This window comes from Leptopilina boulardi, unplaced genomic scaffold, assembly GCF_019393585.1.
Source record: "Leptopilina boulardi isolate dan_hultmark-lab unplaced genomic scaffold, ZJU_Lbou_2.1 LbouV2_330, whole genome shotgun sequence".
Taxonomy (NCBI): Eukaryota; Metazoa; Arthropoda; class Insecta; order Hymenoptera; family Figitidae; genus Leptopilina; species Leptopilina boulardi.
The window spans coordinates 640,170-656,485 of NW_026137897.1; the positions used below are offsets into that span (position 1 = coordinate 640,170).

General features: G+C 24.3%; 1 protein-coding gene and 1 long non-coding RNA gene across 3 annotated transcripts in view; both read left to right on the top strand.

Annotated features, from left to right (window-relative positions):
- The window catches only part of LOC127285225 (T-box transcription factor TBX20-like), a 51,164-nt gene extending 44,367 nt beyond the window's left edge, over window positions 1-6,797 (top strand). The window contains exons 5-6 of one of the 2 annotated variants that reach the window (XM_051311121.1): window positions 2,176-2,252; window positions 4,290-6,797. In XM_051311121.1, the coding sequence (XP_051167078.1) occupies window positions 2,176-2,252; window positions 4,290-4,902 (690 nt within the window). In that variant the 3' untranslated portion in view covers window positions 4,903-6,797. Of the gene's footprint in view, window positions 1-2,175; window positions 2,253-4,277 lie in introns of both variants that reach the window. The other variant, XM_051311120.1, reaches the window with a different exon arrangement.
- A 3,502-nt stretch (window positions 6,798-10,299) lies between these two features.
- LOC127285242 (uncharacterized) overlaps window positions 10,300-16,316 on the top strand; it is a 109,772-nt gene continuing 103,755 nt past the window's right edge. The window contains exon 1 of the long non-coding RNA XR_007843576.1: window positions 10,300-10,925. This is a non-coding gene — a long non-coding RNA (uncharacterized LOC127285242). The remainder of the gene's footprint in view (window positions 10,926-16,316) is intronic.

Here is a 16,316-nt window from a genome sequence, read left to right on the forward strand (position 1 = left end):
TATTGTAAGTATGTAACAAAGAAAAAAAAAAATGAAATTCGAAAATTTATTAATAATTGCAATTTTAGGGATAGAATAATATTTCTAATTTTTCTCTATTTTCAAAAAATAAAATTAAGACAAATTTCCCTGAATGACAGTAATAAAATTTTGTTTATAAATTAAATTTCTATGTAACAAAAAAAAGGATAAATTTTCAAATTTGCATTTTCAGGAATAGAATAATTTTCAAATTTTTCTTTGTTTTCATAAAAGAAAATCGAGACAAACAATAAAATTTTGTCTAATAAATTAAATTTCTATTGTAAAAAAAAAAATATTACTAATAATTGCAATTTCAGGGATAGAATAATTTTTCCAATTTTTTGTTCTGTTTTCAGAAAAGAAAATTGAGACAAATTTCAATTACAATTTCAGTAATAAAATTTTTTTTAATAAATTAAATTCATTAAAAAAAGAAAAAAGGGTAAAATTTCAAATTTGCAATTCCAGGGATAGAATAATTTTCTAATCTCTCTATAATATTTTCAGAAAAGAAAATTGAGAAAAATTCTTCAAGCTTTATTATTTTTATATATATCCTGAGAATAAAATAGGCTCCAATTAAAAATTATCAAGCTTTTCCCAAGTCGAAGCAAAACGTATTATTCTTGAAAGGATTTTTTTCTTCTTCTAGATATTATATCTGCACCGCCTAATAATCATCGGCGAATCCTTTCTGGCATTTATTAAAAATAACTAGCGCTCTCTTGGAACAATTAGCCACCACGTCTTTCGATTGCCGTGCGGTATAGACGCGCGCGGCTTAAGATCCAAGGAAATTCAATAAAAACAAGTTTTGCCGGACTAAGGAAACTTTCAAAGACGCACTTATTGTATTGGGTTCATAAAGCGTTGTTGTTTTTTTTTTTTTTTTTTTTTTCTTTTTTCTTTTTTGCAATTGGGTTCGATTTTTATAGCTTTGCTCGCGCGTCTTAAACAGTTAAAAAAAAAAATGTCTATAGTATATTTTCTTTTGTGCCTTTTCAGAAGGTAGTATAACTCTCGTCTTCATAGCGACGCGCGCAAGGCATCCATAAAACTACAGAAGAGGGCTTCGGTGCGCGAGATAATGACAAGCTGTACATTCGACTATCAATTATCGCGTTTTATGTCCTCACTATTAGACGGCAGTACGTTACTTTAGCTATTAATGCACGCGTCAAAGAATGTTACCTACAAGTGCGCGCGCTTAAGATGTTTCTCTAAAGTCATACTCGCAATAAGTTTAAGTATAATAACACGTCTCTTTATGACCATTTTTATATCGAATTGCTCTATTAGCTTCATAATTGAATTGCCATTGATTTCACCTCAGTAAATTATTTTCTCTTTTGCCCGTCAATATTCCAAATTTCGATTATATAATTGAAATTTTTAAATTCTTTTCGTAAAAAAATTTCTTTTTCCATCGCAAAAAAATTTTGTGAACTTCGCGTTAAACTAATTTACATAATCATTTTTTTTTTTTTTTTTGGTATAAAAGGGAAATAATTCTTGATGACAATCGAATGGGGTGTGAGTATATATAAATAGCATTTTATCCCACCCTCTCAAAGTATATTCCCTTCCCAATTGTATATATATCGTCTCTGAATTGCTGTCGAGCAATTCTGTTATTTTTTTTTTTTTTTTTTTTTTTGCGACTGGTCCTATACTAATTTTACGAGCCGTTGACTCTCGATCGATGGTACGTGGCGTTTCGAGACAAGCGGGAGAGAGGCTTTTCCGACACGGATCGTTGCCATTCTCTGGGTGACGTAATTTAACACAAGCGAAGCCACTGCACTCGTATAATAAGATCACATCGAATCTACGGGATTTGCCGCACATGACTGCAAAGGCCGAAATGCAGTGAATTTTTTATTTCCACCTTCGGTTTTGCCAATTACAAGTCACATTGTGTAGGCTTGAATCCAACTGGAAACTGTCCATTTTAAAGTAGGATTGAAAATTTCACTAGACATGAAAATCATTTATCCATTTAAAAAATTCAAATTCCACTTTGATTTTTCCTGAAAAATATATATATATTTTTTTTTTAGTTTATTATTATCAAAGAAAATTTTTTCATTTACAAAAATCAAATTTATGAAAAGAATTTTTATAAATATTGTGTTTTTTTTTGTGTTTCAGATCACGAAGCTGAAGATTGACAGCAATCCTTTTGCCAAGGGATTTAGAGACTCGTCGCGATTGACGGATTTTGAAAGGTTAGCCACCGAATATATTTTTTTTTTAGTATGTTTTTATCAGAAGCGAAAGGAGATAAAAAAAAATCGATGAGAATATTAGAAAGTAGTAGTAGAAGAGAGATGTAGTGGCATCTCGATTGGTAATTTAATTTGATGAGAAATTGCATCTTCCCAGGAGGCTGGCTGTGCAATGTCGGGATACAAAAGAACTTGATAGATTTACGCCATTCAAGGCTTCATCATATTCGAAACACTATCATGTTAACTTGTCTCAATATTTTTTAACCTTCTCACACTTATCAGATATATTCTTAATAGAATCCTGCGAAGATATATATTCTCAATATCATTTTTTAATTTTGATTTTTCTATTCAAAAAATTGTTTTGGAATTTCAATTTCTATGCTGCCAAATTTTACAGAATTTTTTAGATTGAATTTTTATTAAAATCTAATTTTTATTTACGAAAATTTTAATTTAACCGTATTTTCTTTTTTCACTTCATTGAATTTTTATTTAGTTGCATTTTTCTCTAAATAATTTTTTAATTAAACAAATTTTTACTTAACAGAATATTTATTTAATCGAATTTTAATTACAAATTTCTATTTATTATACCAAATTTGATATTGAAAAGAATTTTAATTTACAATTTTAATTTAGAAAAATTTCTATAACTAAATTTTTCTTTAAACAATTTTCAAGTAAATTTTTACTTTAATGTATTTTTTCTAACGTAATCAAAATTAAAATTTAATCAAATGAAAATTCAATTACAAAAAAATTTAATCAAATTAAAAATTTTGTTCAAATCAAAAATTCTGATAAGAAAATTTTCCAAAAAAAAAAAACAATTTAGTTAAATAAAAATACAATTAGAAGAAAATTTCGGAAAATAATAATTCGATTTATTAAAAATTCGAGTAAATAAAAATTCTGTTAGAAAAAAATTGGTTAAATAAACATATTTCTATTTAGTGTAATTATTTAATCGAATTTTTCATTAAATGCAAAATTTTTTCAAAAAGAAAATTCCAGCAAATGATTCCACCATTCTTTTCAATTAAATGCTAATTTAGTTAAATAAAAAATTCGTTTAATAGAAAATTCCAACAAATAATAATTCGGTTAATTAAAAATTCGAGTAAAAAAATTAATTTCGCTTCAATAAAAATTTGGTCAAATAAAAATTAATGTTAATAAATTTGGTTAAATAAACATTTCTATTTCGGTTTAATGAAAATTTAATTAAATAAAAATTCGTTCAAAAAAATTATTCCGACAAATAATAATTCGGTTAATTGAAAATTCGATAGAAATAAATTTCAGTTAAATGATAATTTAGTTAAATAAAAAATTCGTTTAATAGAAAATTCCAACAAATAATAATTCGGTTAATTAAAAATTCGAGTAAAAAAATTAATTTCGCTTCAATAAAAATTTAGTCAAATAAAAATTACTATTAATAAATTTGGTTAAATAAACATTTCTATTTTGGTTCAATAAAAATTCGTTCAAAAAAATTATTCCGACAAATAATAATTCGGTTAATTTGAAAATTCGATAGAAATAAATAAATTTCGGTTCAATAAAAATTTGATCAAATGAAAATTCGTTCAAAAGAAAATTCCGACAAATAATAATTCGGTTAATTAAAAATTCGAGCAAAAAAATTAATTTCGCTTCAATAAAAATTTGATCAAATAAAAATTCGTTCAATAGAAAATTCCAACAAATAATAATTAGGTTAATTAAAAATTCGATAGAAATAAATTTCGGTTCAATAAAAATTCATTCAATAGAAAATTCCAACAATTAATAATTTGGCTAAACGAAAATTCGATAAAAAAAAAAAAAAGAAAATTTTGTCACAAAATAATTCCGTTTAGAGGAAAATTCGATGAAATAAAAATTTCGAGATAAATTTCGTTAAATTTAACAATTTTAAATTGTAGAAATCCTGATTAGAATAATTAGAGTATTGAAATTAAATAATTAGAAGCCAGTCATTTTGATAAGAAGACTACAAACATAATCGTTCAGTTACCCTTTCAGGGAGACGATGGAGACAATGTTGGCGGAACAACATCTACAGAGGTATCCCCATCGATTTCCATTTGAGATGGATCAATTGCAAGCGGGTGCGGCAAATAATTTGAGCCTCGAGGAAAAAGCACTTTGGGCGGCACAATCGCAATTATTATTGCGAGCGGCTGCAGCAGCCGCAGCTCCATACGCTCTTGTTAATCCAACACTTGTTTATCCGGGAGCGGCCTCAGCAGCTGCAGCAGCAGCGGCTGCGGCTGCTGCAAGTTCCAGTCATCAACAACAACAACAACAACGTCAACAATTGGGTCATCTTTGGTGGGGTTCAATTGGACCAACACTTTTTGCCGCTGCACATCATCAACAACAACAACAGCAGCAGCAGCAACAACAACAATTGGCAGCAACAAGTACACAACAATCATCGACTGGTCCAGCAGCGCCAAGGCCACTTTATCCATCGGCCTTGGCTCTATCGCATCATAGATTTTCTCCCTATCACACTTCGCCTACCCCAAAATCATCAACCCCTGCTCTTCCTTCACCTTCGCCCTCGAGGAGAGCCACGCCTTCTCCAACTGACAGCCTCTGCCGTGAGGCTCAAGATTTATCTCCCTCGTAGTTGAAGATTTAGGGCTGAGGCTCGATTAAGGAATTTCAAGGGTTCTCACTCATGTTCATGAGGTGGGTCCGAATTAGTTTATTTATTATTATTATTTTTATCTTCTCATAGAGAACCCAGTGATCGAGAGGTTTTTTTTTAAAAAAATGCTGTTCCTTTCCTATTTTTTTGTCAAAATTTCTGAAATTTCAAAAAAATTTCCAAAATTATTCAATGTTTTCGAAATTAAGAATTTTGCAATAATGCCAATAAAAATTTAAATCGAGAATAAAATTTTATTTAAAATAAAATTTCTTTATTATAATTCAATTAAGTTTCGCAAATTTTTATTTATATCTTCTATTATAGAAAAAATTTAAAAAAAAATCGTCTACTTGTAGTTTACGAATTAAAATTTTTTTTTTCGTTTCGGCTGCGATTTGTAGAAAAATAATTTATTTTAAAATTACCTCGCATTAAACGGCCTTAACGAGTCGTGCCACCATTGCACTAAATTGTACTTTTAAGTACAATAATATTTGTATATGTATATATTTGACCCGACGAGATTCGTTTAAATTCGGCCCCGTGAATGTACTTAAAACATAAACTTAAATATGTCTCTATATTCTCGAAAAATCGTGTTCAGAGTTGGCTTTAAAGACTATATATATATACACAATAATTTTCATATAAAATTTTTAAAAAATACTGTTTTTACAAAAAAAAATTTTTATCCTTCAATAATTGTGTGAATAATAATTATTTAAAAGAATTCGAAAATTAATTTTAAAAAAATTTTATTTAAAATAAGAGTTTTAAACTTCTTATTCAAAACTATATATTTTACATTATTTATTAAATTAGAAAATTTTTTTCTTATTCGAGAAAATTAATTTATTTAGAATTTGAAAAATTAAAATGTGCCATAAAAAAATAAATTTTTTTTTCATGATTTTTTTATAGGTATTTAGATTTTATTTAATTCTATTAATGTAAATAAGTAATTTCAAATAGATGTCAAGCCGACTCTGCATGAAAATAAAATAAAAAAAAAAAAAATTGGATTACGTCGATATCATTGAGTAATATTGTATATACGACCGATAGGTAATCTTGCCTCCATTTGTGTAATATAAGCTGTATATTTCATATCATGGCCTATTGTTATCGTTATTTATGTTCTAATCGATATTCATTTTCCGAAAAGGGCACAAAATTCAATCAGAAAATGAAAAAATTGTAATATAATATACTTTCTTCCTTTGTCAGCTCTTAGACGGAAGAAATAAAAAATTCCGGATATTATTATAAAACTAGGAAAAAAGTTAACAGTTAATTAATAATTATCCTAATTAATTAGATAATTATTAATTTTTTTTTTGACAATTATCCTAATTTAATTCAAAATTGATTTCTATATTAACATTTTAATATAAAATAAAAATGTTTAAATATTATTTAACAATATTATTTAAATATCAATTATTTTACATTTCAATTATATTTGATTTATTAATTTTTAATTATTTATTTGCAAATTAATTAATAAAAATCAGATGAAAAAATAATTATACATTTTTTTTCTGATTGAAAATTAAAAAATTTTGGACTCTTTTCGTGAATGACGTTTCTTTTTTATCGCTACGACGATTAGCATTAGCGTAGAACGTTATATTGTTAATGCTTGTATTGTGAAAAAAAAAAAAAAAAAATCAACGCAAAACCTATTATTGTGCGAGCTGATTCCCCTGTAAATAAACCCAAATAAACTCTTATACCGAGTATAAAAAAATATTGTTATCAATTTGAATGCAAAAAAATTTCATATTCAAAGAAAAAAAAATTTTTTTTTTGTTGCCCAAATTTGTAAAATTTTAAAAATCAGTCAAAAATAAATATAGACTTATTATTTATTAATTTACTTTTCATTTTCCAATATTCTTTATCAGAAATAATTTACTCCTAATTTAAATTTTTCGAATAATAACTATTAATAATTATTGTAAATTAATAAATTGTTTAAAAAATAATTTACAACAATTATTAAAAAAAAAAATTAGAATTGTTATTTTAATAATTTATTGAAAATATAAATTTTATTACTAAGCATTATTTGTAATAAACTATTTTATTTTTTTATTATTTTTTCAATAAAATAATTAATTTTTTCAATTAAAAAAAAAAATAATTTTCAATGAAATTTCTTTTTAAAACAAAAATTGTTTTACAATAAAAAATATTTTTCAATAAAAATTATATTTTCATTGAAATATAAATTTTTTTTTTCGAAGTATTTTATTTTTAATAAACTATTTAATTATTATTTCATTTTTATTATTTTTTAATAAAATAATTAATCTTTCAATTAAAAATATAATAATTTTCAATGAAACTTTTTTTTATAAAAAAAATTGTTTTACAATAAAAAAATATTTTTGCAATAAAATAATTTTCAGTAAAAGACTATTGTTTTTTAATATTAAAAAAAATTTTTTTACAATGGAAAAATAATTTTGTTTTTCAAAGAAAAAAAATATTTTTCAATAAAATAATTTTCAGTGAAAAACTATTTTGTTTAATATCAAAAATTTTTTTTTTTTAAATGGAAAAATATTTTTCAATAAAAATACATTTTAATGAAAATAATTTTCAATTAATTGTAGATTTCAAGGATAATTTTCAGAAATAATTTTCAATGAAAAACTATTGTTTTTGTGATTAAAAAAAAAAAAAAAAAAAAAAAATCTTGTTTCACGTTTTAAAAAATTTCTTTTAGTGAAAAAATATTTTTTCAAAAATATGCAATAATTTGTATATAAATTTTATTTTTTTTCATTTCAAAGTATTTTATAAGGAAGAAGGAAATGTACAATATATAATAGTTTTGTGCGGTCAGAAAGTGGATATATTTATATAGAGGGACGTTTAATTTTCTTTCGATTTCTGATCAAATAATAAGATTGGCTTATTGAGAGTGCAGCTAGTCACGAAGCCTCGCACGATATAACGACCAGTTTTCTTCTTGAAGAAAATTCGATATTTCCGGCAAAGTCAACCAGTCTCCAGAAGGTATATATATATATATAAGAGAGATGGGCTCTTAAGTAAATGTTGGCGAATCTATTCGGTTAACCGGTTACAGACATTGGTATATCCTATGTACAATACACATTGAAGTACATCACGCGATGAGCCAAAGAGAGAGAGAGAGAGAGAGAGAGAGAGAGAGAGAAAGAGAGAGAGACCACGCGACTGGGGGGTTGAAAGTATACGTCAAGCGAGGAAACTTGAAATTACGATGCGATTTACTAACCACCAACGGACAATAATAATAATTATTATGCTGCCACTTTCCCTGAAATGGAAAATTAAACGAGCAACGCGATCAAAACGAGGGTCAACATTAAATGTTTCACTGTTGCGTGAAAAGATTTCAAAATTATTCATTTTAATTCCAACATGGAAATATTTACTTATCACACATATATTTTGTTCTTCAAAAAATGGCTAATATAATAAAAACTAATTTTCCAATTAATAATTTTAAAATAATTTTGTTTTTCAACTTCAATAAAATTAATAGCTAATTAGTAAACATTTACAATTTGAGTTAATAATGTTTCTTAAAAATAATTTTAAATTTTGCAAGAAATTAAAAGAAAAAATATATTTTACTGTCTGTTTAATTTTTCAAATAAATATATTTAAAATATCTGGAAAGTATTTGTAAAAATAAAAGTGTTAAAAAAAAAAATATAATTTTAACAAAAAAAATATTTTTAGGGTAAATATTTGGTCTGAAAGAGGTTAGAATTTAAGGGGAATTCGAAAAAAAAAAATTTAATTAAATTCAGATCATAAAATACAATTTTTCAAATTATTAAAACAATTAAAAAATGTAATAAAAAATATATAAAATAAAATGCAAATTAAAAATGCATTTGTATTATTCCTGTAAATATTTAATTAAATAATAAAATGTTAAGTAAAATTCATTATAGTTCAAAATTATTTACCATATTTTTAATAATAAAAAAAAACCATACCTTTTTTTCCAAAATTAATTAATTTTCGATCATTCAAATTTTCTTAATATAATTTCTTCAGTATTATCTTCAAAATATTTCATCTTTATATATACCTTTTACTGATCTAATCATGTTTTAAAACGCAGTTATCAACACTTTTAAAATATACTGCTTTTGTTATTATTGACGTGTAAACATATAAAAAACTTTTTACTGACCTAATTCGGTTTTAAAACGCGGTTATTAACACTAAAAATAACTTTTTCTCACTGAATTCGTACGACATAACCTCAAATATTGCACATGATGAAATATTAATTTGAGTATATAATTACATCAAAAATTTCTTGTCATTTTATCCAAAAACATGTAAAATAATAATGCCATACTGAAATACTTTCAATTAAATACGAAAATATGACCAAAAATTTACACATTGAGTGCATTGCGATTTTTTTCATATAAAAACTTCCTTAAAGAGAATCGTGGCACAAAATTATTAATCTCAGCAAACTATAGATAAAATCTTTGCATTCTATGTGCATTTTTCACAATAATAAATATTATACTCAACAATAATGAGGGAAAAAGATAAAAAGCGACGTTTACACAAAATTTGTTCTCACAACAATATGGCGGACGTCTTCAGCGTTCACAGCGGGGTGGAGAAGAACAACGGCGCTAGTCAACACACATTTGAATTTCACAAAATTATCTTTTGCTTTCTTAAATTCATAAATGAAATTTCTAGATTAGAATACAGTACAGAATCCTAAATTTTAAATTAATTGTACACATTTCTATTAATTAAAACTATTTTACTTATAATAAAAAAAATATCTATAATATTAGTTACCAACTTGACTATATACGTATCTGAAAAGTAGATCCGGTAAGGAAAACCAATCAGAAGTTGATCTTCACCGAAATCAAATTTTTCAGTTACAGTTAGTATTAAAATATTAATTATAGTAATTAATATACTTCTACTCCTATTATTATTTTACTTCCTTCTTAAATAGCTTATTCTTATTTTTACTTTTTTCTATTAATTACAACATAATTCTTATTAAATATTTATATAATCATCAAAAATATTCAAAATTTGGAGAGCCAATCAGAAAACGGCGAGCATTAATAAATGTGGTTAGTCAAGTTAACAGCTTATATAATCGAGTTTATTTTAATTAAAAGTGAAAAATAGATTAATTTGTAATTAAATTAAGATTAAAGATTAGAAATTGTATTATTTTACAGACTACATTTAGTAAATATAGATAATAGAAGGATAGTCAATGAAATTTGAAGGTTATTTGACTAGAGTCGTTGTTCTTCACCACTCCCCTGCTGAGAGGACGCTCAGCCGCCATATTGTTGAGAAATTTTGTCAAGTGAAGAACGCCACAGTGTTTTTTTTTTTACATTTTACCTCATTGTTGTTAAATTAATTTATCAATTGTTGTCAAAAATGCTCATTAGATGCAAAGATTTCACTAAATTAATAATTTTCAAGAACCGATTCTCTTCATTTCAGCTTTTATCTTTGTGACAAAAAGCTGCAATGAACATGAATCAATTTTACAAATTTTTTTTTACAAAATTTTCATATTTAACGTAAAGTTTTTCTAGTTTGGCATTATAATATCATTTGTTTTTGATAAAATTGTAAGAAATATCAAAAAATTTTACTAAAATTATTATCTCAGTATATTCAACATTTGAGGTTAGGTGATGAAAATGATCTTGGGCGTCAATTTGAGTTGCAAAAAGTGTTAGCTACCGCGTTCTATAACCGAATAATTAGGTCAGTAAAAAGTATTAAAAGTATGTTTATTTACAGTAAATAATAAAAAATCAGTGTTTTGAAAATGTGTTTATATTAATCGCGATCTAAAACCGAAAAATTAGGACAGTAAAAAGTAAAAAAAAAAATTTATTATTTTAACAGTGAATAATGGAAATAATATATATTCAAAAAAATCTACGCATTATATCAATTAATTTTGGAAAAAGGTATGATTTTGTATTATTAAACATATATGCCATGGTAAATATATATCAATAATTATGTACAATTTAATGAATTTTACTTAATATTTTTTTTAAATAACTGAATATTTACAGGAATAGAACAAATGTGTTTCTAATTGAAATTTGAATTTATTTATTTTATAATTTTCAATGTTTTTATTAGGTACATTTTTTAATAAGCAATTAAAAAATTATTAATAATTAAAAAATTTCACCCCAACTGTCCAATCAAAATTGTTTTCCCTCGTGTTTACAATTTTTAATAATCAATTAAAAAATTATTAATAAATAATAATTACAAAATTTTTAATTAATATTAATAAAATAATTAATAATTAATTTCTCCAAAAATATTTTTTTTCTCACGTGTACATTTTTAAATAAGCAATTAAAAAATTATTAGTAATAATTACACATTTTTAATTAATATTAATAAAATTATTAATTAATAATTAAGTAATTTCCAAAAAAAAAAAAAATTATATAATTTCTCCCTTACTGCCGCAAAAAAAAATTTTTCCTTGTGTGTACATTTTTAAATAAGCCATTAAAAAATTATTAATTACTAATAATTAATAAATAAAAAATTATTAATTACTAATAATTAATAAATAAAAAATTATTAATTACTAATAATTAATAAATATAAAATTATTAATTATTAATAATAAATAATTAAAAATTACAACTGCCCAAAAAAATTATTTTTCCTCATTTGAATGTAAATTACGTGTTTTTCGCAAGTAAATTTTATTCTCTTTAAATAGGAAAATATTTTAATGATTAAAAAAATCATTAAATTGAATTGTAAAATATTTTCGGAAAGTGTTTTATAAATTTTAAACATATAAAAATATTCTGAATAATTTTTTTTTGAAATATTTTCAAATGTATTTCAAAATATTTCCAACTTATTGCAGTTTTTAATATTTTTGAATTATTATTTATTTTTTTTTTTAAATAATTGAAAAATGATTTCTGGTTGAGAGAATATTTTAATAATTAAAAAAAAAAATGTGTAATATTTTTGGAAAGTGAGTTGAATACTTTGAATATTTTTAAATATTCTGAACAGTTTTTGTAATACAATTTTCAAATATTTGGAAAACAGTTTTTCTAAGTTTACTATTTTAAATATTCCAAAATGTTTTTTATTATTTTCAAATTTATTTAAATATATGAAAATTAATTTCTTGATAATTTCTAAGCTTTGTTAATAAATATTAATAATTATTAATTTCAGTATTAAATTATTAGTAAAATAAATAAATAAATTAATTAATTAAATATTAGTAAATATATTCTTATATTTATTTATTTATTTTTCTTAAAATATTCTCAAATTTTTAAAAATAATTTTTACATTAAAACAATACATTGACTTTTTAATATTATTGAGATTTTTCTAAAATATTTTTTGTTTATTCTGTCCAATGTTTCAAAATTTTTGTGACCGAAGTACTTTTTTTAAAAAAATAATTCAAAAATTAAATTAAATTTATTATTGTTGATTATTAAATTGAATTTTAAAATTAGAAATAAATATTTTTTGCATATAATATTTTTGGTCAATTTACAAAACTAAAAAAATTTATTTGATTCCAATAATCGGTTAATACTTATGATTATTATCAAATAAATATTTATTTGTATCAAATAATTATTATTTGACTCATTTAAATGGTATTTATTCCAAATACAGAAATTATTGATTCAAATACAATTAAATTAATTCAAATAAAAATTATTTAGTTTAATTAAATATTTATTTGATAATAGTAAAGTAATCGATTATTTGAATCAAGTAAATTTTTTTTCAGTTTACATAGAATACGTTATAAATTATTTATTTTTTTTTGGAAAATTATAAAAGAACAAAACAATTTTTGAGTTTGGTTTTTTGAAAAAATTGAATAAAAAAATTTTTTTTTAACTAAACCCGTATATAAAAATAATTTTTTTACACTGTGCCCGAAGGTAAAAAAAATACATATTTTACTGAATTTAAAATATTGATTTTCAATTTTACATGAAATCGTTTATATTTTTTTTTCTTTGCCTCTTTTGGTATTACAAGTATATATACGCTTTCAATTACACCGTGCGACACGATTTTTGACCCACAAAAAAATCCAACATTTTCGGAAATTAGGACCCAAAAAAAAATAACCGTGTCTGATCGTTTTGCTATAGATCAAGTCGTTTGTAGTTTTTAGGGATGTAAACAACCCTTAAATAAAAATATATTCTTTAAAAATTATTAATATTTTATAAAACTTGGTATCCGGGGGTTTTCGGGGTCACTGATTATTAATCTGATGTCAGATTTTCAAAATTTAAAATGGCGTATTCAATATGGCGATTAAATTTTTAAAAAGTTATTAATTTTTTATTTTATATCCGCCATTTTGAATTTTGAAAATTTAACATCAGATTCGACATCAGCGACCCTAAAAACCCCTAGATACCCAATTTTATTAAAAAATTAATAACTTCTTAAAATTTTGACCGCCATATTGGATCCGCCATTTTGAATTTTGAAAATTTAACATCAGATTCGACATCAGCGACCCTAAAAACCCCTAGATACCCAATTTTATTAAAAAATTAATAACTTCTTAAAATTTTGACCGCCATATTGGATCCGCCATTTTGATTTTTGAAAATTTAACATCAGATTCGAAATCAGCGACCCTAAAAACCCGTAGATACCAAGTTTTATAAAAAATTAATAATTTTTAAAAGAAATCTTGTCACTTTTCATTTAGGGGTTGTTATTACCCCTATAAAAACCGCACAAACAACTTGATCTAGCAAAACGGCCAGACACGTGGGTAATTTTTTTTTGGTCCTAGTTTCCGAAAATGTTGGATTTTTTTTTGGGTCAAAAAAAAAAAAATTGAATTTTGTCGGACGGTGTTATTCAATTAAATAAAATTACATACACTGTAAAAAATTTTGGGAATTATCACCAACTTTTTTTGGTGAATATTTCATATTTTTGGGGAAAATGTTTTCCCCAAAAAAATAAGTGATTGTTTTCCTAAATTTTGGTGAAAATTTCCTAAAATTCTAATGTATATATTTTCCCTAAAAAGAGTTGGTGAAGATTTCTCAAAATTCCAATGAATATATTTTTCCCCAAAAACAAGTGGTGAATATTCCTCAATTTTTTTGAAATCCTTCTTCAAAAAAAGTTAAACTTTAAACTTACTTAAGTTACAAAAAGTTATTTGTAACTTGTAATATAATTTATTCATTTCATAGATAAGTTAATTATAACTTAACTAAATAAGTATTTTTAAGTAGACAAAAATTTATATTTCTAAAGAATTAAATTAAAATTTAATCAATATTTGTTTAACAGATCTTATTTTATTTATTATATAACATAAGTCACAACTATTTTCAACGTTTGTTTCCTTTTTTTAAAGTTACAAAGCATGTTTACATAGTTTCATCTTATATATTGAAATTATCATTTTATTTTCATGAGCCTCCGTGGCGTAGTTAGTAGAGCGTTAGACTTCTAAATCTCTCCTAATGACGCTTACGTTCGAGACCTCATGATAATATTTGATAATTTTCAAGAAAACAAATTTTCATCAATAGGTACCAATAAATAATGTAAGTAAGATATAAATGCTACATGAATCAAATTTTTAAATTTTTATTTCAATTTTTTAAACTATTAATATTAATCTTTGGGAAAATTCACTAATATTTGTGGAATATTCCCTAAAATTTTAGGGAAAAGTTTCCCCAGAAAATTTTAGGGAATTTTCCACAAAATGCCCTGCAAATTTGCGTCACTAGAATTTTGGGGAATTTTAACCAAAAAATTTTTTACAGTGTAGACAATTTTTTTTTTATTTCTCCATCAATTTTTAATTTACGTCGGTGCAAAGTATTTGAAAAGAAACTTTTTAAAATGATCATTTCTTTAGGACAGCTTCGTTAAAAAGTTACAAGTTTTTTTGAACGGCGGCCGTGTTTCATATTATTATTGTCCGACAATGAATATCAAGAAATTTAATGACTTTTAAGCGTATTGTCCAGCAAATGGGACATGCCGAATGGCGCATATTTGTAATGGAGTATTACTTGTCGAACGTTAGCAATATCGGTAAGGGCATTGTCGAACTAACGGTTACGTGGTCAGTCCTTTCACCGTAAATCATAAAGGTGGCTGCTAAAAAAGTGGTAGCACAAGCGCGGGATCACCGGCGTTGAAACGCGACATGAAGGTATTACCGCGAAAATTAGCATAATGTCATCATAAATATCGAAGGCGTGTGCAACTCTTTTCGTGACGTGCACACGCATATATATATATGTAACCCGCAACGATTTCTCCTTTGTCGTCATAAAAACACCAATAATACAGCTTTTTAAAACCCGCGTGTGGGGCTAAAAAAGAAAGAGACAGAATAATTTTTTTTCAAAAATTTCATTTAACAAAACTTTAACCCTGTGAAAGTATTTTTAGTGCCAATTTCAAATAAATTAATTTCCAAATTGTGAAAATTGAAATTCAGACCAAAATTTTTGTTTGGATAAAAATTTGATTAAATATCTTTTGTTTAAATATATCAGTCTGATGATGATTTTATTTCCTTGATTTTATATGACAAATTTTCTCTTTGCCCAAAATTTTATTTAAAAGAATTTTAATTTAGAATTTTAATTCAGATGAATTCTTATATTCAACAGCAAATTTTGAATATTTCCAGAATCACTGAATCTTCATTTTTTCGAATTTTTATTTGTACCGAATTTTAATAGATCCGAATATTTATTTGTACGTATTTTTAATTGATAGAACTTTTATGACGCCGAATTTTCATTTGTCTGAAATTATACAAATAAAACCGAACAAACAACCTGCAGAAATATTTAGGCGCGATTTTGTATAAAATTAACCAAATCACAATCTTAATGTTGATGATTTGTGAGTGGTAAATTTTAACGCGACAAAATCTTTCTGCAACTTGTTTGATCGGTTATTTGTAATTTCAGACAAATGAATTTTGTCTTCAAAATTATATTAAATGACAATTCGTATACAAATAAAAATTCGGACAAATGAAGATGGGGCCATGATTTATCCATAAAAATCATTGTTAGAATTTTGATTTTAAAGAATATTTTATTAGATGTATAATTATTTTTTTGAGGAATTTTCATTTTTCGAATTAGAATTTGATAGAATTTCATTTTAAACGAATTTTTACTTAACAGAATTAATGTATGGAATTTTTATTGTACAGAATTATTAAAACGCCGAATTTTTATTTGTCCGAAATTGTAAATGGCCGAACAAACAAATATAGATTTCGGCGCGATTTTTAAATTAACCAATCACTATATTTC